Raw genomic sequence first — 27246 nt, 5'->3', positions numbered from 1 at the left:
CGCTTCTGCTTCCTATCTTTTTGTTGTTGCTACCATCTCCAAACCATACATGATAGCAGGTTACTACCATCTTGTAAACCTTCTCTTTCGCTCTTGCTGCTATCCTTCTGTCATAAAGCATCCCTGACACTCCTCTCCACCCAACTCTGATCTTAAAACTGCAATCATGATCCAAAATATACTTTTATTCTATCTATCTATCTATCTATCTATCTATCTATCTATCTATCTATCTATCTATCTATCTATCTATCTATCTATCTATCTATCTATCTATCTATAACAACCAACTTAACCATGTGTTACACCATATTCCTCCAGCATGGTGTTGCTTAAACAGTTAATATTAGTAATTTAAATCAAATGTGATGGCTGCACATGTATTTGACAGACATTTTATTTATCAAAATATAAAGTATATTGTGCAACAATGTAAAAAACTAAGAAGGATGTTAATATTTCCAACACACTCAAAATCATTTTAAAATCAAATTCAAAGGATTGTCATTTACCCCACAACCCCAGATTGGATTGGAATAGAGTGGATGGATGGCATTTACAGAGCATGTGTGTGAGTAAATAGCAACAAATTCAGACTCTATTTCCAGTGACTTCATACAGGTCATGGATATGATAAAATTAGATCCAGTGTTACCTAAAGACGCTTTATGTGAAAAAACAAACAAACAAACAAACATCTGTTTAAAGCACAGTTTTATAATTGTACAGATAGCTTTTATTTTTATTGAGTTTCCTGAGATACTTTATAATACCATAAGGTGTTTTAGCAGGTGGTGTCAGTATAATTTGTCACTCTGTGCACTTTGATTAGGGTTAATATGCAGATTCGAAATAAATTGTAAACTACTGCACATCCTGCAAATGTTTCGACTCTTAAAAATACTGCTGTTGGTGTTGTCATAGTCAGGCTCAATGCTGGGCAAAATGTGGGATGCAGAGCGAGTCGACTTTAACTGAAATAGAAAAAGTAGCCAAAAAATAAACAATAAACATGATATGATTAGATGGAACAAACTAATGCAAAAGCTGAAAACTGTGACAGAGAGAGACATAAAATCAGCTTCAGCAGACAAATCTTTCCAGTGACCCAAATGCTCTGCAGGCATCTCAAGAAAAAGGCTATCCAGAGGTTTCCCATCTTAAACAATCGTATATTAAACAAACAAACAAACAATGTGCCAGATGAGGTGTGGCGATATAGCCGATGTTAGAGTACTTCCAAAGGAGAGGGCATGAAGTGTTTCTCATAGCCGGATGTAAACTGTTCTTCCTCTGATGAGCTACAGAAATCCCCTGTCTCCTCATAGGGATCATCCATTTTGTTGTACACCTCTATTCCACCCTCCCTCTGATCATCTGGGCTCTCCATCTCTGAGGACTCATCTCCCGCATCTGGCCCTGTTAATCCCTCAGAGTTCTTGGGCTGTGTCTCACTGACGGGAATGCAGATAAAGTCCAAGGACTCATTAAACTACAGAGAGAGAGAAAAAATGATTTGAATAAATAAGGGAGCCTTTAGTTGCAAAGTGTATATAAGACTGGCAGAATTATGACATCATAGTGGAATAAAAAACAAAAACTAAACATGATATGTTCATATACTAATGCAAAAGCTGCAAATCATGACAGAGTTAGACTACAGGCCATTACAAACCAAGCACACAAAATTCTGAATTTTTGTGATCTGAACTTGTCATCTAATATATACAAACACCAAAAGTGATGCATTTTGGGAGAAAATCTGCCCTCATCAAGCGATAACGAGCTGGTCAGGATGTTTCTAAACTAGAAAAGTAAGAAACTGAGATCCTGGGTCCACCCAATTCTCACGAGAAGGAAGCAGCAGAGAGAATTTCCTGGTTTAATCCAGGACTTGAAGCTGTATCACAGCTGCTTTTGTACATATTCCAGGTTGTCAGCGGGGCAGTTTGAGCTCTTGCTGGCAGAGTTGGGAGCACATCCGATGACGCAAAGAAATAATTTCAGTGAGTTGACTGACCTGGACCAGTGCTTAGCTGTATGTCTGAGGTAAAATAGTATTACTTTACTATTTGTATATTGGCTCTTTTTAAATAAAGTCAATAAATAACAAGAAAGAAAGAAAAAAATGAGAATAATGTCTCTGATCAGGTGTGAGGCTTTGATAAAACTTACTTCTAAAGGAGAGGGCATGAAGTGTTGCTCGTAACCAGACGTGAACTGTTCTTCCTCTGATGAGCTGCCACTCGTTTCCTCATCGGAATCAACCATTTTGCTGTAGGGCTCTTTTCCATATCTGCGGTCCAACCTTCCAGTCTCTTCTGGGACAGCATGCTCCCTCTGATCATCTTGTGAAAACTTGTCTCCTGTCACTGGTCCTACTAATCCATCAGGGTTTAAATTTGGGGACTTTATTTTTACAACTTCGAGCACAGAGATCTTGGGTTGTGGCTCACAGACGGGAATGCATATCCAGCCCAAAGGATCATTAAACTACAGAGAGACAGAAAAAACAAAAAACAAGTTCTTGATTATCATTGAGCCAAGTTTATATATCAGTGACCTGTATGCATCAACTGGTATTGGTCTTGATTTAGCTTATTTTTTGTCATTAGTAGCCTTGGGATTGTTTTGGAGCCAGACCAGGACACCATGAGCTCCTCTGTATAGTAAATTATGCTCCAAACTGGGTCATGCAACAGGGCAATGATTCTAAGCAGAGCAGCAAATCTGCAACCGAATGGCTAAAAAAGGAAAGACTCAGCATGTTGCAGTGGCTAAACCTGATTGAAATGCTTTGGTGGGAACTTAAGAGATCTGCGTTTAAAAAAAAATTCCCACAAACCTCAACCAACTGAAGCAACGTTGTAAAGACGTGTGGGTCAAAATTCCCCCACAACACTGTGAGATACTGATAGTCATACAGGAAACAATCAGTTTAAGTTGTTGCTAAGCGTGGCTCTACAAGCTGCTGCATGATGATGTCTACTTAGTTTTCCATGGGATTGCATACAGTCCTATGACAACTTTCTTTTTCACATCACTGAACGACTGCTGTTGTTTCTGTAATACAGATCTATAAAGAGCCATTTTGTTAATTACTTACAATACCAGAAAGTATCTTTTAAAGGATTTTTGAAACCATTATTAAAGTTGTTTTTTTACATAACTTAAGGCTTTTACTATAACAAATACAGTAAAAAAAAATTAAGACTTTTAGGAGTCTATAGAAACCTCGCAGTTACGTTTCATTCAGTCTAACCTGATGCTTCATCTGTTTAAAGATGTGACTGTTGCGGGGATCAGGCACTTTCTCATAGGTGCACGAAGATATCAGTGGACATGCTTTGATTGGTCCTGGACAAACGCTGCCAGAGACAAGACAGTAAACAGCAAATATGTTAGACTGGGAGATCACCTCATAAAAAGGTATAAGTAACTATGTTCATAAAGACAAAACTGGAGGGAGTTTGAATTTAATATGTTTTGTGTCCTTGGTATACTGTGATATTTTTTTTACTATATTTCTCATGTTATTCAACATTTATTCAGAATATAAAAGTATTTGTTAACAGTACGTAACACAATTGTGATGTGCTTCAAATATGATGTCAGAGATAAGTTTAAGATGATTGTCTCACCTGAGTAAAATACAAGCAATACACACACAAAGGAACACAACTACAGACAGAACTGGTATCAATAACCCTAAAAAAAGAGGGAGAAGCGATCATTGTTAGAGAAATAATAAATAGTTCATATCTTATAACACTGCACAATCCATTACACCCTAAGTTAGTTACATCCAGCAAGAAAAATAAAGAAAAATCAACAACAACTTCAAACATAACATCAAACCCATCCTACCTACCATACATATCTTGCTGGTGGTTTATTTTGAATGTTTCAGTGGCATTCGCTTCACGTCCAAATTCAGTAATAGCTCTCATCCACACCTCATAGTCGCCTGGACTGAGATCACGGAGCGTGAAGGTCTGATGATCATGGGAAGCACTTACATTGAACACTGAAAGAGAGAAAATGTCTGGAGTGAGGTTACGTGTGTAATCAAAGTTATTGAGTCTTTATTTATCAAATATGTCAGAGCAGGAAGTCACTAATCAGGTGTTAATCATTAATAAAGCACGTATGTCAGACAGATGAAATTAGTAGGATTATACTACTATAAAATCATCACCTATGATGAAATGACTAAAGCACAAAGGCATTAGGCTACTATGATTGCAAAAATAAAGAAAAACAATGAAAGTAAACTAAGAACTCTAAACTATAATCAAAAACTGAAAATTGTAATTATTAGACCAGAGTTTATATTCCAAAAAAACCAAAATCAAAGGTTCAACACTACAAACCACGGCACATTCCTGTCATGCGTTCATGCTGCGGGTGTCAATAAAGTTGGGCTGTGAAAGTTCTTGCAACTATGGCAGAAAAGAAGTGAGGTAGTGGTAAGTTGCCTTTGCTTGCTTGAAAAGGTGGGCTGGGACACAGTTCATCTGGACTCGAGCACAGTGCAAATCTAGTAACATTCCTATCTGCACCCCACACCTGCCCCCATAAAAATCACTGGGTTCAGTAGTACAGGGTGGGCCATTTATATGGATCCATCGTAATAAATTTAGAAGTCGGCCATCTTGGATACAACTTTTGTTTTTTTCAATAGGAAGAGGGCCATGTGACACATCAAACTCATTGGTAATGTCACAAGAAAAACAATGGTGTGCTTGGTTTCAACGTAACTTTATTCTTTCATGAGTTATTTACAAGTTTCTCTTTGTTCACAGCCATTGACATGTCGAAGAGGTTAACACGTGAGGAGCGGATCGAAATTGTGTTGATATCTTGTGAACGCAGTAACTGGGTCATTGCAGCAGATTTCAATGCATGACACCCTACGAGACCACCCATCTCCCATGCTACAGTTAGCAAACTGCTTGCTAAGTTTCGTGAAACTGGTTCAGTGTTGGATTTGCCAAAATGTGGACGCAAGAAAACTGTCACTAATGAAGAAACATCAGTGGCTGTCCTAGCTTCATTCAGCAAGAGCCCACAGCGTAGCACTCGCCACATGTCACTGGAGAGTGGCATTAGTTGAACATCCCTTCGGTGGATATTAGCTACTCACAAATGGCACCCTTACAAACTCCAGCTACTGCAGCAGCTCAACGAGGATGACCCAGATCGGCGCACAGAATTTGCAGAATGGGCAAAACAAAAATTGGAACAGGACCCTCAGTTCACGCAGAAGATTTTGTTCAGTGATGAGGCAAACTTTTATGTGAATGGTGAAGTTAACAAACAAAACCACCACTATTGGTCTGACACTAACCCACATTGGATGGATCCCTCCAAGACTGTTGGAACAACAAAAGTGATGGTTTGGTGTGGTATATGGGGTACAACGATAGTGGGTCCATTCTTCATCAATGGAAACCTCAAGGCCACTGGATATTTGAAATTGCTACATGATGATGTGTTTCCCTCTTTATGCACTGAAGCTGGCACGTTCCCTGAGTTTTTCCAGCAAGATGGTCACCACCACATTATGGGTGCCAGGTCCGAGCATTCCTAGATGAACAGTTTCCTGGAAAGTGGATTGGTCGTCGTGGGCCAGTTGAATGGCCCCCAAGGTCTCCCGATCTGACCCCTTTAGACTTTTATCTTTGGGGTCATCTGAAGGCAATTGTCTATGGTGTGAAGATACGAGATGTGCAGCACCTGAAACTACGGATACTGGATGCCTGTGCTGGCATTTCTCCTGCCGTGTTGCTATCAGTGTGCGAAGAGTGGGAGAAGAGGGTTGCATTGACAATCCAACACAATGGGCAGCACATTAAACACATTTTATAAGTGGTCAGAAACTTGTAAATAACTCATGAAAGAATAAAGTTACGTTGAAACCAAGCACGCCATTGTTTTTCTTGTGACATTACCAATAAGTTTGATGTGTCACATGGCCCTCTTCCTATTGAAAAAACAAAAGTTGTATCCAAGATGGCCGACTTCTAAATGGCCACCATGGTCACCACCCATCTTGAGGAGTTTGCCCCTTCACATATACTAATGTGCCACAAACAGCACTTTAATATCACCAACCATTCCCATGTTATTACGGTGTATCCATATAAATGGCCCACCCTGTAGTATGTGAGAGAGCAGAGTGTCACCTGTTACCCAGTTCAGCCACAAAATGCACAGAATCATGAGCTCCTTGGGTTCTGCAAAAGCTTTATCTAAGAGTAAAAAAGTTTTTGTGACGCTAAAGGAAACTTCAGTGAATTAGCCCAGACAGTTAAGCGCAATGTAAGTGCAAGCCTGCAGGGGAGAGGGGATGGAGGGAAGTTCTTCTCGATTATTGTACATGTCAATTGAACCTATTGTTCACACCCTAAGACAATGTACAGTCAGAAGCACAATCCAAGTGGCTGGGATACAGCGCAGGCACATCTGGGCCACGTAAGTATTAGTCCACACGTCCCAGTGGGACACACCTCTGAAAGTGGCACAACAGGGCTAAGGTCTTGTGGGACTTCCAGAGAGCAACAGCTGTTGGCCAACCAACCAGACACTGTGGTGGTTGACAAGCATCAGGGGACTGCAGCTGTGATAGATGACGTGATCCCAGCTGATAGCAATGCTAGAAAAAAGAAAAGGAGCACAAGACGACTGCTATGTACTAGTGGCTGAAGGAATAGGCGTGGAAATCCAAAGTGGACCCAGTGGTTGTTGGGACCGTTAGGGGGCGTAAACTGAGAGAGTGGCCTTAGCAGATTCGGGGAATGTCCTGGGAAGAGTTAAGATACTGTGCGGAGCCCTCAAAATCCCAGACCTCTGGTACAAGACCTGAGCTTAAGGCAGAAATAATACATCGGGAACACATTTAAAACACAAAGCCAAGTCCTATATTATGCTATATAGGACTAATTCTGAGATGTTTGATAAATACAACCCAGAAAAATCTTTATCCTGTTTTCCTGTCTTTTTTCCCTTCATATGTAATGTGCTTTATATTTTAAGCATGCATGTTATCTTCTTTACTAACTATGAACAGTTAGCTTTGCAAAAATCAGCCAGAAATAACTGAACTGTAACACAGTTTGCTGCTATATACCTTTTTGCGTATCCAACCATTTGTATCCAATTTCGTAGCACCAGATCCGGGCAGTCTGCTCGGAGAGAGGAATGGCTTTCCAGTGAAGAGTCACCTCAGTCTCAGTGAGAGTTTCCACCTTAAATGACGGCACTGCTAACAGAGCTGATTAAGAAAAAAAAGAAAAAATTATTATGATGAGAGAAAAGAGGCTACAATGGCCTGAAACCATCAAAGGAACAAAGCAGAGAGCGCCACCTTTCTGACGAGAATATCCAATCTCTGAGGAGAGATGGAGGACTTCATTCCTGTTCAATACCTTGAACACCGACACTTGGTATGCTTTGTACTCCTGAAACTGACCTGTAGGTGGAGACATACAACACACAACAGGGTTCAAAATGCAATCAACAGTTATCATAACAACAACAACTCTTTTAATAATGAGGTTTGACACATTACAGACCTTTAAAAAATGCTCTGTTCTGGCTTTTGTTCACTCTTATCCAGTCAAACTCTCGGCCAGGTGGAGATCCTGCCTGTTTATATTGCACCACGTATTCTTTTAGCTCTGAGACGTCAGACGGTGGGTCCCAGGACACGCTGAGGTTCTCTTTATTCATCTTGAGGTCAACTTTTAGAACATTTTCTTCTTTACCTTAGCAAGAGACCAGTGCTTAAGGTTAAATGTATCCCCTATCGGAGATGGTTAGATGCCGCTAGGGGCTTCAAAGCTTTCTGTAGTTTTTATGAAAGTCTGCACAGTCTCTTACCTGTTGTTGATATAGTCAGAAACGATTCCTTTGTGGCACCTTGAGAACTGTAGGCGATTATGCTGACTGATGACACATCCTTCAGAGTGGCGTTGAGGAACCATTTCGTGGTACCGTTGCTGCACAATTGCTCCACAATTTCGTGCACGTACTGCCTGTTTGGCTCGGCCGTGGACATCTGCAATTCAGAGCCGTTACTGTAGAAAACTGTGAGGTTATATCCACGAATGAACCCACGTGCCTGAGAATCAGAGAGACTCTGGAGGGAATGGAGAAAAGGCGAGGAGAGTGAGGGATGAGTTGGCTCGTGGTGAGACAGAGTGAGCGAGTTAGTTCTCAGCCTACCTTCCAAGTCAGAAAACAGTCAGAGCTTAGAGGGGAAATACCGCAGTCCCTCCATAAATCCACTTCTCCAACAGGGTCTGAGTGGCATTGCCAGAAAGAGACAAAGCCAGGGAGATAAGGCAACATTTTCCTTCTAGCTGCACAAAAGACATGCCACTAAAACAGCTAAGATAACAATTACAGTTTAAGGCAAAACTACAGTAATCAGCTACAATTCAAGTGGCTTCCCAATTCTGATGTAATATGTGAAAGAATGTTAAAGAGATTTTTTTTTAACAAAAAAACAAAAAAACCCAGAGAAACATGAGCCTTTTTTGAATTGTTCTTAAATGCTAAACTTGGGAAAGTGATGCAATCCTCGTGACATTTCTTAGGTTCCACTAAAGGTGCCATAAAAAGTTATTATTATTATTTTTTTTATCATCATTATTATTACTCCAAATGAGGACTCTCACCTGACTCTGAGCTCCTAACGCTATGGATCTTACTCCAGTCGCTCATTAATCCTGTACTACAGGCACAACGAACTTGGAATTCATAAACCGTAAAAAGGTCCGGTTCCTCCACTGTGTAGGTGCCATGTAGTCCATCCTCAAACTGCGCAAGAGGAAAAAAACAAGCTTGAGCATAATTTCACTGGATGACACTTTTGTCTCTCAAACTATACAATTTAACTTACCTAATAAGCTTTTTTAGGGACTTTATTTCATGTATTCATTTGTTAATGGGGAAGAAAACCCCTAAACGCACTACACCTTTGGCCAGTCTGTTTCTCCCTTAGTCCGATATCGAATGTCACAGGGTCCAGAAGACTCTATGCAGGGAGTGTTCCACATAAACTCCAACGGTTCCTGTTCAGCTGTAATGTCTTTAGGTGGGGGTGGCTTGGCTAGCAGTGAAAAAAAAAAGTTTCATCTTTAATATTACTTATATGAAAATCAATCATTTGAAGATAAACATCAAAAAATTTTCCGCTGCGGTATTAGGAACTGATTATTATTACGGTCGTTTGTGGTGTCGTTTGTATTCGTGGGACTGACTCACTGATATCTTCGACGTTAAAGACAACCGGCTGAGATTTGTTGGAGCCATTCTGGTTAACGGCCTCGACCCAAACCCGAAGTTCTCCTCCACCGGAGAAGTCCTCTCGAGGAATGCGACCGTCTAAACTGGTCCCACCTTTCACATGGCCGTCGCTGAAAGAAAAGACCAGACGAGACACGACACCGGGAGAAGTTCAAGACAAATTCAGAGAGGAGCATTTCTTATTGTTTACAGCTGTAAAAAATGGGTTTTATTTACTGGTTTTTAGCTGGCTCCCAGCGCAGGGTGTAGTTAGTGGGGATCTTAGGGTCTGACTTTGGATCCCAGGTGCACCGTATGTCCACATGGCAGTTTGTCTCGTCACATGGTCTAAAGCACTCAAGATCAGAGGGAGGAGCTGGCGGATCTGAAAAAACACAAAGGACAAACATAAGTCATCGTTACCAATCTGGGTTTTGTTTGTAGTTTTTCTTCCTGTTTTATTTTCAGACCCACTTTCATTATGTTTTATGGTTCACGTGAGTTCATATCTCCTTTTTTGTTTCACCCGCTTCCCTTTGTGTGTTTAGGATGCTTTTGTTCTTGCCCGTGAGAGACAGGAGGAGGATATCCCTCCTTTGAGCTCCAAAGAGGCAAACCTCTCACTGTTCTCTTCCTCCCATTAATGCTTCCTCACTCCTACTGTTTCCTCTGTCTTTCCTCTTCCTTTTCCTCATTCCTTCCTCTTCCATATTACTTTTCCTCATGTTTGTCTCTTGCTCAATAAAAACAGTTCTTAGTTTGTACACCCTGAATTCCTTTCTCTACGTCTTCCTCTCGTGTTCCATCAGGCCAAGATGCAAGTAAAGGTGATGAGAAAAAGGCATGCTCACAGTCATTTTACAGTGAAATCAGTGAAATCAAGCCCACACACCTACAAATAATGATTTAGAAAGTGTCTCTGTAATAAACTAAATACATGGTTTTTCTGACAGCTGTCTAGTTTGCATTAGATTATGATTTGAAGTTCCGCTTTCCATTAAAGACAGCTGCTGCATTATTAGCCTACGCCTATCCGCTGAACCATGATTCCACACCCTCCCAAATCTGTCAACACAAAGTAGGGGGGACACGTGGGCAGACGATCTTTCAAGGCACAGGTGTAGAGTCCATGGGGCACTCAGGGAAAATATCGCCCCAATGAAAGAAGCAGAAGGATTACTCCTATAAACCTCAGAGGCAGGTCTTTTTCCAACAGTGGGACTTTTTTTTAATTTAAAAAAACAATATCAGGTATGAGTTTGTACAGTTTATACATGAAATCTTTTGTGCCAATTTAGTGAATGTCTATGTTGTGCACACACATCCCATGGAGGAGCCAGGAAGTAAAATGAAGAGAAGGTTCAGTCTGAGTATTTTTTTTTTTTTTTTAACTCACGCAGCTTTCAGCGACTTTCTCGCCACAGCACGTAGTTCCTAATGTTTTGAGTTGGCAGAGTTCAAGTCCAGTCTTCGGCTGGACTTGAACTGTTAACCTTTTGCTTGCCAAGCAAACGTTTTAACCACTACACTAAAGACGCTAAAAGCATCAGTCCCAGCAGACAGGCCCAGGTAGTCCCACAGTGGGCAGGTCTGGGTGAACTGTGGGAAGGTGTAGGAACGGTAAAGCCACACTTAGTCCACATGAACCCGTAAGGGGGTGGGTGGGGGGCTTATACCGAGAAGGCAGGGAGAACATTACATTACATTTCAGATTACTTTAGCTGACTGCCAACTGTGGGCTGCCAAACAGGGGTCATGTTTACAAGGATTATTGTAATGGCTATCTTTGTTTCTTCTTGGAGTTCTCTATTTCTCTTATATCTAAAATAAGAGTCTGGATGGACAAGAGGCTGTTTTACGCGTCGGTTTGTGCAACAACGACAGTAAAACCATCGTGTCGCTCCGCCATTCGCTTGTTTTTATTTCTCACAAACCTCTCACAACAAAAGCACCATATCCTTTTCAGGCTTTTCAAAATAAAACATGTAATAACTATAAATGGCGCTAACATTCCGGCCCCTAATTGTTACTGCTAAGGCATAACAATTACATATTAACGCAATAAAGCGTCATTTAATATCAACACTCAGAATCTAACTGGCTTAACCAAACATTATATGAAACATAAGTCATATGTGTTGAACATATATCTGTTATACATGAGGCTGAGATTCAACTGTTGCCTCCATTTCAAGCAACAAACATAACTTGTCGATAGGCCTCTCCAAAACGCTAGTTTTGGTTTTGACAAACACACGTCTGACAAGTCCATGTGAGTCTGGAACTGTTCTCTCAACCTTTCCCATTAACCAGGAACTTCTTGGTGCACTGTCATCAACTATGAGAACAACATCTCCTGGTCTCAGATTTCTCCTAGTCACTAACCACTTCTGTCTTTCTTGTAGAAGCGGCAAATACTCTTTAGTCCAACGCTTCCAAAAAATGTCTGACAGGTACTGCACCTGTCTCCACCTTTTTTTTGCATACAAGTCTTCTCTTTGAAACAATCCAGGTGGCAGTACTGGCTGCCCTTTATGAAGAAGTAGATGATTAGGTGTAAGTGCGTCTAAATCATTGGGGTCATTAGACGCTCTTGTTATTGGCCTGCCGTTGACAATTGCTTCAACTTCACATAGCAATGTCCGCAAGCATTCATCATCCAGAGGTTGCTGCTTTAGGATCTGGTTAAGAATTCTTCTAACTGAGCGAATTTGTCTCTCCCAGATTCCTCCAAAATGTGACCCTGCTGGGGGGTTAAATATCCAGGTGATACCCTTTTGCATGAGCATTTCTGAGATTTTTGAATGATTCCATCCCTTGATTGCTTCACGCATTTCCTTTTCTGCACCCACAAGGTTAGTGCCATTGTCTGATCTCATGACAGACACTTGACCTCGTCTTGCAATAAACCTCCTGAATGCATTTATGCAAGAATCAGTCTCTAGTGAGTGGGCAACTTCTATGTGTATTGCTCTAACAGTAAGACATGTAAACAATACACCATATCGCTTAACTCTGCTACGCCCATGTTTGACCTCAAAAGGTCCAAAATAGTCTATGCCCACATTTGTGAATGGAGGTTTGTCAGGAATCAGGCGATCTTGTGGCAAGTTTGCCATTCTTTGTTCACCAGGTTTCGCAGATGTCCTTCTACATGTTACACACTTTGACAGGATCTTTCTTATTGCTGAATCTGCCTGTGGAATCCAGAATCTTTCTCTCAGCCTGGATAATATGTAATTCCTTCCTCCATGGCCTGTTTCTTGGTGAATGTGTCTCAGAATCAAAGTAGAAACATGATGACCTTTAGGGAGAATCACTTGATGCTTAACATCGGCTGGTAGTGCAGACTCATGCAACCTACCGCCAACCCTTAAAACTCCATCCTGGACAAAAGGATCCAGCTTCGCAATGTGACTGCTCCTTTTAAGCTTGTCACCTTTTTGAAGACTTGCAATTTCTTCTGCGAAGCTTTGATTTTGACAAAACTTAACAATCTCAGTTTCTCCTATTGCAACATCTGCAGTGGTAAGTGAAGATCCCTTAATACATGTTTTGAACTGCTGCATTTGACCTGCAACCTTTTCAGATTTCCTTTTGCTGCTTTCACAGCCACTTGCTTGTGACATGAGAAGCTTCCGATGTGCACTTAACCTGCCAAGCAGCTGCTTGAACGCAAGTATCCAGGAAACTGCCTTTTTTAGACGGTACCAGTCTGAATAGTGAGAGATCAGTTTGTTCACTGGATTTTCATGTAATTTTGTAACATCCACACTCATCACCTCTTTGACTTCGACATCATTTTTTGGTATTTCTTTAATGTCCGGTGGAATTGGCCAGTTTTTCTTATCTTTTGTCAAAAACTCTGGCCCAGCAATCCAGTTTGAACACTTCATGAATGTATCTGTGTTCATTCCTCTTGAAGCGTGGTCAGCAGGGTTTAATTCAGAGTTTACATACATCCACTGACTTGGTTTTGTGTTGTCTCTAATAAGTGACACTCTATTTGCTACAAATGTCTTAAATCTGATGTTCTCGCTGGAAATGTACTTTAACACAGTGGTACTGTCAGACCAAAACACAGATTCTTCTTGTGGCATTTGCAGCTCCTTTCTCATGAGCTTGTCCATTTTTACAGCAAGTGCAGCTGCTGTCAACTCGAGACGTGGAATTGTTATCTGCTTCAGAGGAGACACTCTGGACTTGCCAATAATGAATGAGCAGTGAGTTTCTCTTTTCTGGTTTGTGATACGGAGGTAAGTAACGACTCCGTAACCTCTCTCACTGGCATCAGCGAAGTGGTGCAATTGTGTAGATATGACCACTCCAAATCCAGCAGGTTTCAAACACCTGTTGACGGTAAAGCCATGAAGTTTTGAAAGCTCTGAATGCCAAACTTGTGACCTTTGAGCCAGTTCAGCTGGGATTTCCTCATCCCATGAAATCTTCCTGCCACATAGCTCTCGCAGGATGATTTTTGCTGGCAGAATGACAGGAGACAAAAAGCCCAATGGGTCATATATTGCACTTACAAATGAGAGGATGCCTCGCCTAGTCTTTGGCACAGGTTTTTCAGTTATCCTGATCTTGAATACATCTGTCTCTGTGCACCAGTTCACTCCTAGGACTCTTTCATCTGGTAGTGTATCATGTCTCAAATCCAAATCTTTAATCTCTTTTGCTCTTTCCTTTTCAGGAATGGAAGCAAGGACAACTCTGCTGTTGCTCATCCACTTTGTTAAGTGAAATCCTCCACTCTCACACAATGCAGTCAGGTCCCTGACCATAGTACATGCCTCTGTTTCATCTGAAACTGACAGAAGACAATCATCTACATAAAAATTGTTCAGAACAGCATTAACTGCTGCTAGTGGCATTTTTTCTTTAGCATCTTCTGCTGCCTTTTTTAGTGCATAGTTTGCACAGCTTGGGGAGGATGTTGCCCCAAACAAGTGCACCATCATTTTGTATCCTTGCAGAGGTTCATTCAAGTTCCCATTTGGCCACCAGAGAAAACGCAAAAGATCACTGTCCTCTGGAAGTACTCGCACCTGGTGATACATAGCTTCTATGTCTGACATCAAGGCAATGTGATCCCACCTAAACCTTGTTAGTACTCCAATCAGTGTGTTCGTTAGGTCTGGCCCTTGCAAGAGTTCTTCGTTCAGTGATTTCCCTTGAAAGGATGCTGCACAGTCAAAAACTACACGGAGTTTTCTTTTCTGGGGGTGGTACACCCCATGGTGTGGTATGTACCAAACTCTCTCATTTTCAGGGGTAGTCTTTGTGTTTGGTACTTGAACTGCATAGCCTTTATTCAGCAAGTCAAACATGAAGCTCTGATACTCCTTGTGAAACTCTGTGTTTCTGATTAATTTTCTTTTCAGATTCTCTGCCCTCTGCATTACTGCACTGCGGTTGTTTGGCATTTTGACAGCTTTGTTTCTCAAAGGAAGACCTATACTATAATGACCATTAATCCTTTCAACTGTGCCATTGACAGAATCCATAAACATGATGTCTTCTCGTGACATTTCCTGTTTTTCCTCAGAAGCTTTCTCTGGAAAATCATAGTTGAGCTGTTGCATCAAAAGATTCTCAACATTAGTGACAGAGATGCGATTTACTGAAACACTCAGCTCTCTGTCAGAAGGAGTAGAGCAAGAATCTCTCTTGAGAGGGCCATTGATAACCCAACCCAGGACTGTTCGAACAGCATATGTACCGTTATCTTTACTATGAATAATCTCCCATGGTTCCATAGCCTTGTGCACATCACATCCTATCAAAAGTCCAATGTCTGCATCTGAATGTGGGAACTTGATTTGCCGAAGATGTGGCCACCTTTTTAAGTCATCCTGTGTAGGGATGTTCTCTCTAGACACTGGAATGTCTGCATGAGTGTAAATGTCAGGAAGATCTATATAGGTGTTCTCATTTAAACCACACACTTCTAATCCTGACAGGTGGTAACTTGTCACCATCTTTTCTTGTCCCACTGTGCAAAGCATGAATTTTGTTTTCTTACCTTCTACACCCAGTTGTCTCATCAGCTTTTCTGAACAAAACGTGGCTTGGCTCCCATTGTCCATGAATGCATAAGTCTCAATCAACTTATTGCCTTTCTTTAACTTAACCCACACAGGAACGATCGATAACACATGAACGCCTTTTCCGGCCCCTGTGGCTCCACAAATTCTGCCTGAAGTGTGTGTTTCATCACTTGTTGTGGGAATGTCTGAGACATTTCTCTGGATGCAATCATCTGCCTTACTGTCCTCCTCCTTTGTCCAATGAAGCATACTTGGATGTCTCTTAGAGCAGTACTCACACAATGATCTTTTCTTACAGTCCTTACTCAGATGACCTTGTGTCAGACATGCAAAGCACAGACCCTTTGCTTTAAGGAACTCTAGTCTTTCTTTGTAAGGCTGGTTTCTGACCTTTTGACATTCTGCCAGTGTATGGAGTTTTTCACAGTATATGCATGGTTTCTGGAAGGCATTGCTAGTGTGACAAGAAGCACTTTTATTAATTTCAGGTGACCTTTCATTTGCAGCTTGTGTTACACTTGTAGCAAATGTGCTTCCCCTTTGCCTGGATGATCTAGTCATTCTCACATTTGCAGATGACTTTGCTTTGTCTTCAGCATCCTTAATGTCACCAAACAAAGGATCTGCAGCTATTTTTGCTCTGTTTATGAATCTGACCAGATCTGAGAACTTTGCTCTCCTTCCACTTGTTTCTTGAATGTCAAAGGCAGAGACTCGCCACATTTCTCTCATTTTGTATGGCAGTTTAGAGACAATAACTCTGAGGTTCGTGGGGATCTCCATCTCTTGCAGACTGATGTCTTGCATTGCATTGTTACAACCAGTGAGAAACAGTGAATAGCTATGAAGAGCCTTTGCATCATCTGTTTTGATTTGTGGCCAATTGAATGCTCTGTTCATGTAGGCAGTTGCAATTCTCAGTTCATTACCATAATGACAAAACAGCAACTTCCTTGCCTCACTGTAGCCTTGTTGAGGATTCATGTGCTGACAACTTCTTACCAAATCTCTGGGCTCACCTCTGGTGAACTGTTCAAGGTAATATAACCTGTCACTGTCACTGTCAGTTTTATCATGAATTGTATGGTCAAAGGCTCTTATAAATGGTATGAACTCAAGTGGATCACCACTAAAGATGGGAATATCTCTTTGAGGCAAATGTGACAGTCTATGTTGTTTGACTAACATCTCAGTGATATCATTTTGATATCAGTGATATCATTCAACATGACTTCACATAGATTCATTGGAATAACACTGGCATCAGTTTGGTGCAAGTCATCTTCTTGTTTTACACTGTGACTGGTTACCTTTGACTGCCCATCATGTTCACCTTGTACCTTCGGCTCTTGGAAGCTGAAGTGCTTAACAGCTGATTCACACTGTTCCACATCATTTTTACAGCTGTCATATTCACAGTCCTCTAACACTTTTATTTTGGCTGTAGAAGCAGCAATAGCTGTCTCGATCTCAAGCTGTTCTCTTCTTGCTTTTAACTTACATTCTTCAATGTCCAAGGCTTGTCTCTGTTTCAAGGATGCGGCTCGTGCGAGCAGAGCAGCGCGCTCTGCTTCTTCTTTCTGCCGTACAGATGATACCGAAGAAGCTCTGGACGATCTTGATGAGCGGCTACTGACTGAGCTTCTTCCAACGCTGGTACCTGATTTCTTTGCAGTTAGTCTAGCAGTCACTGACACGCTGTCATCTGGGCTCACGTCATCTTGATGCTGATGTCTTGTTACGATGATCCATTTCTCAACTTCAGTCATAAACGCACTGAACTGCTCCTTTTTTGGATTGAACCAGAGCATCTGGTCCACATTCCTTTCATCTTCTGGCAACAGCGACAGTACATCATCATTTGCCCGTAAGAATTCTTCATGCAGCTTTGAAAAGTTACTTAAATGTTCATCAACAATGTCAAGACTTTCATTCTCTTTCATCAGTCCGCTAATTTTATTCATTTTTAAAGTTAATTGTCACAGCTTGGACCTTCTTGCGTTTATGTGCCTGCCGAGCTGTTCTTCCAAACCTCTTTCGGTGTACTTTTGCGCCCTCTTGTGGCCAGTCCCGCTACTGCAGCTCTGTGCCCTGGGCCTGGAACCTTGCGGGTCTTTATCTGCCATCTCTGCTCCTTTTACACAACTTCTTATTCAACAAGTGTTCATGAAACAAAATGGTCTATGACACAAAGCTGAGGCTTTCGTAGTTAGTGTCATCTTCTTAAGACCAAAAACACTGTCACTGACTTATTTGTAAGAAGTTGAGAATCGCAATTGTTCAGTTTTAGCACGTCTGGATGGACAAGAGGCTGTTTTACGCGTCGGTTTGTGCAACAACAACGGTAAAACCATCGTGTCGCTCCGCCATTCGCTTGTTTTTATTTCTCACAAACCTTTCACAACAAAAGCACCATAGCCTTTTCAGGCTTTTCAAAATAAAACATGTAATAACTATAAATGGCGCTAACAATTATGATCCACTTTTTAACCCCAGGTTTAGAAGTACTGTTGCTACTTGGCTAACTGATAAGGAAATTCTCTGTAACACAGCTGAGGTGGTTTCTAAAAATAACCACAGGCTTTGTGAAAAGTTCTGAATGTGCAGAAAGTCTTGAACATGAGGTAAATATGAGCAGAAACACATATTTCTAATATTAAATAACATAATTAATCCCTGACATGAAGGGGTGACATATTTAAGCATTTTATACTCAGATTTTCTGCGGATCTGAACTAAACACTAAAGAGGACAGAAAATAAAATACATTTGTATCCATGTTGAGCCCTCGGGGTCAGGGATAATACTAGAACAGCAGCCCCCAACCTTTTTTGCGCCATGGACCGGTTTATGTACGACAATATTTTCACGGACCGTTCTTTATGGTGTTTTAGATAAATACAACAAAATAAAACCAGCACCGGTACAAAAAAAAAGAAGATTTATTCATAACACACAGGAAAAGACCCAGGGAAACCGAGTTAACGATAAAAACAATAAAAAACAACGCTAAAAACCGATAAAAACTCTGGAAACCATAAATTTTACACCCGAGCCTCAACTCTCGTGGCCCGGTACCAAACGACCGTGGCCCGAGGGTTGGGGACCGCTGTACTAGCTGACGAAGGTCAAAAGTCTGTTTCAATTATATTCTAGTATAAAATCAGAGGCCACTTGATTAGTTAAACTGTTACATGCTTCTCGTTAACACAAACATCAAATCACATATAAAATCAGCATCCTCTGATCCGGGATGACCGGATGCTAATGCTCAGTTCAAACTGAGCATTAGCATGAAGGAGAAATGTTATTGCAGTGACTTTCAATGTGGCTGTTGGTGCCAGATGGGCTGATGTGGCTGTTTGTCAAACTGCCATGCCTGTCATCTAAGAATAGGAAACTGAGGTCAAAATTCACACAGGCTTACCAGAATTGGGTAATAGAGGAGTTTCTGCTTCCTCATTCAGATGGCAGGCTCAGAATTTGGCATACAAAAGCATGGATTCATCCAGGGTTGTATCAACAGTTCAGGTTGCTGGTTGTGTAATAATGTGGGGAAAATTTTCTTAGCAGTCTTTGGGCCAGCCTACCTGAGTATTGTTTCTGCCCATCCCTTTATGACTACAGTGTACCCAGAGTCAGGTGGTTGCTTCCAGCACGATAAAACACCACATCACAAACCTCAGATTGGTTTCCTGAACATGACAAATAGTTCACTAAACTCAAATGACCTCCACAGTCACCGGATCTGAATCTGGATGTGCGACAGACAAATCTGCAGCCATTGTGGCAATATGGACAAAATCTGTGAGGAATGTTTCCGGCAACTTGTTGAATCTTTGCAAGAAGAATAAAGGCAGACTTTGATCCAACCCACTACTAGCAAGGTGTGCTTAACGAAGTGGCAGGTGAGGTCCACTCAGTGCCTGATTTGTGTGTTTTCCATTACTTTAACTAGATCTTTTTAACATAAAGTGATGTAGAAAAGTATCAAACATTTCTAAAAATACGAACAAAGTACAGGAAATTCGGCCAGTGATGCAAAATCTTTCCCAGATGTGTTCCACAACTTGTCCTTTCAATACTGCTCAACCAAAAACCTACACTCGTGCAACACAGCAGCATGCTGAATATAAAAACTCCCAGCTCACAGAATGCAGGAAGACAGAGGAGAGATGAAGTACAGAAAAAATAAACTGGAATGAGTTCCCACCTCGTTGTCCATCTAATCAGCCTGCACTCATCCACTTCAAGATCCCACATTACTTAAACCACACACTGTTCCTACCATGCACTCTCCCTTCTCCAAAATCCAGCCTTAGCTCTCTTCTCTAGTCAGTTTCTGGCAGTTCTGTCAAACCTCTCTCTCTTGCTACACCAGTCACCTTCACTGCTGCTAAAACCCAAACACACTAACAGCATGAGTATTTGTAGAGTGATGGCAGACACTGTTTAATGTGGTTCTGTGTCTTGCTAGTGGGGGCTAATTTAGCTTTTTATAACAGCTTTACTGTTAAAAAGCTCCAGATGTGTTTTAAATCAGCTCCTTTGTCTCATTTCCTAGGAAATAAAACTAATGAAACAAAAGACAAAGAAAGGAAAGTGACAAAACATCTGTAATAAAACTATATTTGGTAATATCCCCACGAGTCACAGTAAAGCAAACTGACCCTGCATGACAGACTGCCAGGCTACAATGACTCACAAACACATGTAATGAGTGAAGAAATAAGAGTGAACACGACTGATTTACCGTCAGTTCCAACCATATTCTCCACATTTATTATCATTTAATAAGATTGCATAAGTTAAGGCTTTTAGCAAAGGTGACTATAATTGTTATAAAATGATACAGGAAGTGAGAGATGATGAAGAAAAGGGGGAGAAAGCAATAGATCTAACACTGTTCTCAACCACAAGAAAAAAAATGTGCGCGCATCCGTCTATCTGTGCGCACACACACACCACACCTTTGATTTTACTCATCGCAAGATTGACACCTTTACACGTTTCTTGTAAGCCTCTACACTTTTAGCAGTAACCCGTTCAATATATGCAGACTACTGCAGGAAAGCAGATTGCAGAACAGGAAATGAGCAGTTTGGATCCAAAACAAGTGTAGTCTAGTCAATTATGACCACTTCTCTTTAAAAACAGCACAAACAATGAGGAAAGACTGATAGGTGTGATAGTTGGGCCACCAAATAAATAAATAGTGAGAATAAATAGTAAAACTGTGTTGAGATTGATGTAGTGTCCTCAGCTTCAGGAAAATGTGATGCACATAAAGCTCCCAGCTAACATTTTCTGTTATTGTACAGGTCGGTCCTTTACTAAGAACTAAAATACTCATTCATTTATGGATGGCATTTGCATGTGCCTAGTTGAAAAGTGGAAAATAATGTGAAAATTAAGCTTTAATATACTTGGTCTGCGCTTGGTTAGTCTGCAACCATTCCCTTGTACTGTGCAAAAGTCTTGAGCTACCCTCTTTTATTTGTATGTAGCATCCGGGGAGCCAGACTGTTTTGTAACCTTTGAAAGTGGTCTAGTTCTCTTGGAACATGTTTCTTTCTTTGGTTGTGTGTTCCTTTTTTCACTCAGGAATGTCCACACACTGTTTTAGGGCCACTTAACACTGACCAAAGAATCATTCAAGCATAAAAAGGGATCAAAGTCAAAGGACGAACCAGTGTTGTGCCTACATAAAACACAGAACTGAGCAAAAACCCATTTTTTATTGTATTTAGCCACTTTTTTACAAGCAGCCTGTCTAATAAACAAATAATTTGCTTGTATTTCTTTAGTTAAATCTAAGAAAAATATCAAATATAACACAGTTTGATAGGCATAAAATAGGATTTTTGTAAGGTGATTCCAAAAGAGCTTTTAGCTGAAAACATGGCATATTTAGGCATAGTGTGCAGTGTGTCCTAAAACAAATTTGAGGAAGCTACAGCTACAAAACTACAAAAGAAGAACTATCAAGCCTAAAAAACTGTCTACAGCAGATGGACACTACTGGAAACTCACGTCCTCAAAAACAGGAAAAAATGTGACCAGAACAAACAAAATGACCTGAGAGATGCATCTGACCCTTCAGCTGATTCATCTACTGTTCACTGAAGCATGATCAGAAATGGTCTCAATGGAAGAATGGCTGAAAATTCTCAATAAGGGTGAAACAGGGAGAAAAAGCTGAGGAATGCCAAATTACACCAGAACTGGACTGAAAATCAGTGGGAATGATGGGGTGATGATTCTAATCTTAAAATGTATAGAGAAGGTCAGGGCAGCGGTACCACACTGAGTGTCTACAAGTTTAAGTTTAAGATTTTAAACCTTTTTTTAACCAAAGTATTACTAAGCAAAGAAAGCAGTACAAAGAAAGAATTTTTAAAGCATTAGAGAACAGGAAAAACAAATCATTTAGGGGTTATGATAAAGCAAAACCTTTCAAAGTACAGAATTAATCAAATAATCAGTAAACATGACTCTAAAGAAAACAGCACTGCAGATAGCATGGCATTTAAGTGGGTTAGTGTAACAGGGTGTTAAAGTGTTGTGGTTATTACAGTTGTTAAAGTTGTGGGGTACACAGCCATAACACTTCCTTTTGAATGCAGGTGCAAGTACTTTTTATGAGTATTTGTGCACAAGCGCTTTTGAACAGACCTACCTGCTGCAGCAGCAGAGACACTGGTCACCAAGATGGACAGAAGCCACCTTGTTATAGGTCTGGCCATCACATTTAGACAAGGGCATCTAGTGCCTGCGAAAAGCCCAAATTCATCAGGAACTCTCACATACAAAATAACAACAACAATAATAATAATCAATCACAAGGCATAGTCAAAAACTCTGTTGGTCTTACAGAAAGAGTTCACGCATTGACCTGTAGCTGCAACATGTGGGGTAACTACATCCGTATCACAAATACAACATCTGGCATAAATAGCCCAACTGCAGATAGACTGACAGTTTCAGACTTCCTCTTGGGTGCAGTGGAGCGTAAAGTCATTTGGTGATTAACAAAAATAGGCGTATTGCCAGATAGGAGGGAGCAGCTTTGTGATAACGGTAAACAGTACCGAATTACCAGACACTCGGAATTTTATTCAGTCTCAAATTCTATTAAACCTTAATTATGATCTCTTTTTTTTCTAAGTAAATATTAAGTGTTATTAGGGTACAAATTATTTACCTCCGGGTGAGACACGCTGAGATGTGAGCCGCCCATGCTCTGCAGGAACACGCAGCTTTTGTTTTAACTGAGAAACTTGCTGTGAAGTTCAGAAATTTCTCCTCTCCGCAGTTACCGATTCGCTCCACCCAGTTGCTGGAATTGCCAGTGACGTCAGCTCACGCGCGCGTGCTCGCTGGCAGCTAGTCGTGTCAGTTCTTCCCACACACTGCAGGTCCCGAAACGTGTCTGTCGTAGCTACCCCTGTATTTTTATTTTTTTGTTTTTTAATTACGCAAACGCTTTTCATAACTTCAAAAAAGAAAGAGCGATATCACGTGACAAAAAGTAGCGTAAGCGTTACTGAACTTTGAGGTAGTTTTGTTTTGAATTTCTGCCGCTCAAACGTGAGCACGTGTATGAAAGTGTATAATTAAAATGACAGCTACTAACCTGAGTGTATAAAGCATATATATATATATATATATCATATATATATAAACTTTTGAACACACCATAATTCCCTCTGTTTTAAAGTCCGTTACCTGTTTTAAGAAACACGCTTGTGTCTGCTTGTTTCCTTTTTAAAAGAATATCCTGAAGGTTGTTTGCGACCTTTAAAAATCATTATAGGAAAGTTCTCTAAACGTATTCATGTGAAATCTATATGTCCTAATGGTCATTTGAATTAAAAATATATACACTAGCCCAGCGGTCCCCAACCCCCGGGCCTCGGACCGGTACCGGTCCGTGAGTCGTTTGGTACCGGGCCGCGAGAGTTGAGGCTCAGGTGTGAAATGTATGGTTTTCAGGGTTTTTATCGGTTTTCAGCGTTATTTTGTTATCGTTTTTATCGTTAACTCGGTTTTCCTGGGTCTTTTCACGTGTGTTATGAATAAATCTTCTTTTTTTTTCGGTACCGGTACTCGTTTTATTTTGTTGTATTTATCCGCGACACCTTAAAGGCCGGTCCGTGAAAATATTGTCGGGCATAAACCGGTCCGTGGCGCAAAAAAGGTTGGGGACCGCTGCACTAGCCATTTTATTACAAATCTGTATGAAGTGGATGGTAAGTGTGTTTGTGATAGAGCAGTAGAATAGTATTATCAGTTTGCTAAAGCTAAACTGTTAGCTAATATAACATTAGACCAACTAAAAAAATATGTGGCACATAAAACACAAATCACAGTAACGTGTTAACCTGCATCAGGGGCTCTTCGTGCATGCATGTCCAGAGGGTATGATGTTTACATGACATGAGATATTGTTCTTTTTTGTGACCCCTTGTGAACTTGTTGACCTAGATAAATAGCATCAGTGATCAAAGCTAAAAAAAACCCAAGCTAACTAAACTAAATCTAATACTGAAACTAATAAATAGTAAACTGAAACTAAACAGACATTAAAACCTAAACTGAAAGCAGCATATCAACTGTGGAAACCGACTCTGCAAATATAATTTCCCCCAAGTCGTTTTTATGCTGCAGTGACTTAAGTATTGTACATTTTAATGTTTTCCCCCCTTCCACCAATTACAGCATGTTTTTAAGGAAGTGGGAATGCCTCAAAAGCTAAGTAGGCCACAGCAGCATATTTCATGGGAAGCAAAGTTGCTGTGTAAGCATTGGGGACTGAGGTAAAAAATACACATCTACCTGTCACATTATGTTTGTTATAACACAGATTGTAATGAATTTTCCTTTCATTTATCCCTCCGTGTCATGTGACCAGTGTGTTTGTTAGTTTTTTAATGAACTTGTTCTCAAATGATTTTAGCAAAGTATTTTATTCCCTTGAGCTCTCATCAGTTGCGGCAGAGAAAGTTACTGGTAATGTAAAAAGAAAACAAGCAAAGACGTCATAAAACAAACGTGTCTCTTTATATATCATACTGGCCACATAAACATTTACTTGATACTGAAAATCAAAGACATTAAACAGACTTTACTGAACAGACACACGCAGGATATAAAATTCACAAAAAAGTGAATAAAGAAGAGTGCGTGTGCATATGTGTGTCTCTGTTTGTTTATTAAGGTGTACAACATGCCTGGCAGCCAGCGCGCTCAGATTGCATATATCGACCCTCAGCAGAGAGAGCTGATCTCGCTCTTGCTGCAGCCCCACTTGCAGCAGGCGTTGGAGAGGCCAACCACCACATCGCGGCCTTTGCGGTCAGCTTTGCGAAGCGCCTCCAGTATCTCTTCGGTGATGAATGAACGGGTGGAGCGGCTGAACGCTCCCTCCTGGTTGTCTCTGGATGCGGAGCTTGGATCTGTGTTTCTCTGAAGGAGACTCTCCACCGCAAAATTGTGATTCAAGCCCTCTGAGAGTTCATCCTGAGGGGAGGTGAAGGGGTCCTCTGAAGCATCTGTGGGAGTAAAAATAATAAAGTATGAAGAAATGGGTTTCTCTTGCATCCAAGAAAAATATGTGCATTATTTGCATTTCATTATTGCTGGAGACGACACGATGGAAGGAGCGAGGGTGGGATGCCACTGGATCGTTGCCAAGTGTGCCTGGTGGGATAGATGCTTAAATGTACATTTGGTGGTTTATAGACATAGCTCAGAATAGTAAGCGCACATCATTATAGTAAATGAAAACCAAGGCACTTTGATTCAGAACATCACATTTTCAGCCTTTCAGGGCTGAGAGCAATTACATTTTAAGCTGTAGTCATTTACTGAACAGTTCATACATTTTTTTGTAAGTAATAACATAATTCAGTGGATACACTCAAATTCAATCTTAAACAACAATACAGATAGATAGATAGATAGATAGATAGATAGATAGATAGATAGATAGATAGATAGATAGATTGATAGATAGATGTGAAATGCAAAAGTCACAAAAATTATAGTTAATAAGGTAAAAAACAGACAAGAACAACAACTATAATAATACTACCACTAATTATAATAAAAAGCTAAAAATTAAGTAGGAGTCACTCGGTTTTTGTAATCCATTGCTAGCTAACCAGCCATTCTAACCAGCCAGCCAGTCATTCTACACTTAAAATTACAGGTGATTTCCTTCCATCATTTCTCTGGATACCTCCGCATGATCACAAATGAGCAGAAAAAGACCAGTTTAAATTATTTACATAGTCATGGATGGCACATTGCACGTCTCTGCTCAGCTGAACACTCAAAGCGCTTTCTACTACAAGTGTCATTCACTCATTCATATAGAGCTTTTATCTATGCCTGAGTGCTTTCTGACATTCACACACTCCGACAGATGCATCAGGGCAACGTGAGTTTCAGCATCTTGCCCAACAATACTTGAGACTGGAGGAGTCAGGAATCAATCCACCGACCTTCAAACTGGTAGAAAACCTGCTCTATCACCTGAGCCACAGCCACCTCGATTCACAAATAGAAATTTTAAAAGTGGTTGCAAAAGATAAAAAATAAAGTGAAATATCACCGGGCTTACCTAAACTCCTGAGTGACCGTCTCCATCGTGAACCCCCGCAGGTGAAGATGACCGCCCGGATGAACTCGCGGCCACAGAGCTTCACCCCATATGCTGGGTCATCCATGGGCTGAACGCCAGCCACAAGCAGACACACAGCCAGCACCACAGCTTTCCACATAGTCGCGAGGCAAGAAGTGGGAGGAGAATATTTGGTTTAACTCGCTCTTTGCATAAGCAATGACTTTTTAGATGACCCAGGCGCGCTTTATAAAGGTGTTTGAACCCCTGAAAAGGAGGAGATGCATACTGCGCATGTAGGCCTCCTCTGAGAGAAGAACAGATCTGAACAGGAGATACAGTGGGAGACCTTTATGGAGACAAAAAGAAGACCAAAGGTGGCATAGTTAATGAGTTTGTTAGAGGAATCTATAATCTAATAGTTTAGGCAAATGTTTGTCCCTCTATATAATAAAATGACCAGACCAGAAAACCCATAATGTGTGCAGATCACTGACAATGACAAACACAATTAGACTGTTATAACAAGATTACTTGATTGTTGTTTGGTATACTAATTCTAACCATTTTTATATACATATTGTATATCAAATGTGAACAAAGGTTTACACACATACATGTATACATCTCCATTAGTACTTAAAAAATACATATAGTGTTATTAATCAGTGTATAGCACATATTTGTGTAGCTTTCTGCACAGACCATTGGAGGCTGAATGACTTTTACATGTTAAAAAAATATTCAAACAAATCCAATTTAATTCATATAAAACTGTATTATTAAAAAGCAATGCAAACACACTGTAAAAATACGGTCCCTAAAGAATTAACATGTTAGTTCTGCCAACACGTGGCCTTTAATTGTCTTGATGACATTTAACAATATTACAGCCATACATTCAGGTTTTTGCAATCCTAGTTCATTACATCACCTTCGACACAGTTAACCTACATAAAAATTCTTTATGTAGAACTTACCTTTTCTTCAGGAAATTACTCATCCTGTTAGCTCTTTGCCAAAAGGTGAATTGAAGAACAGAGACTGGACCAGTGACATTTCCAAAGTCTGATAACACAGAAGTCTTATTATGAGTCAGAGACAAATAAAACACATTCTTATCTGTATATCCGCATAGCCAAAGGTCGCTCATTTAGGAAATTACAAAAGGGGTGCTGAATTTGTAATTAATGTGATGATACAAAGCTAACAAAATGGCATTTTGGGAAGGTATCCACCATGACACTTGTTAAAACACTGTCATGCTGGGGC

At 40.5% G+C, this 27246-nt stretch overlaps 2 protein-coding genes across 3 annotated transcripts; both read right to left on the bottom strand.

Annotated features, from left to right (window-relative positions):
* Nucleotides 1-697: 697 nt before the first annotated feature.
* On the bottom strand, nt 698-22682 carry il12rb2l (interleukin 12 receptor, beta 2a, like). 2 transcript variants are annotated; one of them, XM_084926207.1, is made up of 16 exons: nt 22552-22682; nt 22027-22119; nt 9532-9679; nt 9274-9425; nt 8985-9118; nt 8685-8826; nt 8230-8306; nt 7885-8143; nt 7578-7769; nt 7370-7474; nt 7133-7276; nt 3872-4027; nt 3642-3708; nt 3263-3368; nt 2176-2493; nt 698-1492 (listed from the first exon to the last, which is right to left on the bottom strand). In XM_084926207.1, exons 2-16 carry the CDS (start codon nt 22091-22093, stop codon nt 1229-1231), a joined length of 2331 nt encoding a protein of 776 aa, XP_084782333.1. In that variant the 5' UTR covers nt 22094-22119; nt 22552-22682; the 3' UTR covers nt 698-1228. The 2 variants fall into 2 exon arrangements, with proteins under 2 accessions (XP_084782333.1, XP_084782334.1); XM_084926208.1 differs by having other exon boundaries at nt 7885-8062.
* Nucleotides 22683-24297: 1615 nt separating this feature from the next.
* On the bottom strand, nt 24298-27040 carry rln3a (relaxin 3a). Its single transcript, XM_084924784.1, has 3 exons — nt 26955-27040; nt 25975-26323; nt 24298-24901 (listed from the first exon to the last, which is right to left on the bottom strand). The coding sequence occupies exons 2-3, from the start codon at nt 26132-26134 to the stop codon at nt 24618-24620; spliced, it is 444 nt and encodes a 147-aa protein (XP_084780910.1). The 5' UTR covers nt 26135-26323; nt 26955-27040; the 3' UTR covers nt 24298-24617.
* Between the last annotated feature and the right edge of the window lie 206 nt (nt 27041-27246).

The sequence above is a fragment of the Perissodus microlepis genome, chromosome 4 (assembly GCF_051167445.1).
Source record: "Perissodus microlepis isolate ML-2025 ecotype Zambia chromosome 4, ASM5116744v1, whole genome shotgun sequence".
In the NCBI taxonomy this organism is placed as follows: domain Eukaryota; kingdom Metazoa; phylum Chordata; class Actinopteri; order Cichliformes; family Cichlidae; genus Perissodus; species Perissodus microlepis.
Note: the sequence above shows the minus strand (reverse complement) of the source record. Positions and strands in the feature narration are given on the sequence as shown.

Coding starts and splice junctions, on each gene's coding strand:
- il12rb2l (XM_084926207.1), bottom strand. CDS start 22,093: ATGGCCAGACCTATAACAAGGTGGCTTCTGTCCATCTTGGTGACCAGT. Junction 4,028..7,132: donor ATGGTTGGATACGCAAAAAG/GTATATAGCAGC, acceptor TCTCTCTTTCAG/TGTTCAATGTAAGTGCTTCC. Junction 2,494..3,262: donor TTAAACAGATGAAGCATCAG/GTTAGACTGAAT, acceptor GTCTCTCTGTAG/TTTAATGATCCTTTGGGCTG.
- rln3a (XM_084924784.1), bottom strand. CDS start 26,134: ATGTGGAAAGCTGTGGTGCTGGCTGTGTGTCTGCTTGTGGCTGGCGTT. Junction 24,902..25,974: donor ACGGTCACTCAGGAGTTTAG/GTAAGCCCGGTG, acceptor TTACTCCCACAG/ATGCTTCAGAGGACCCCTTC.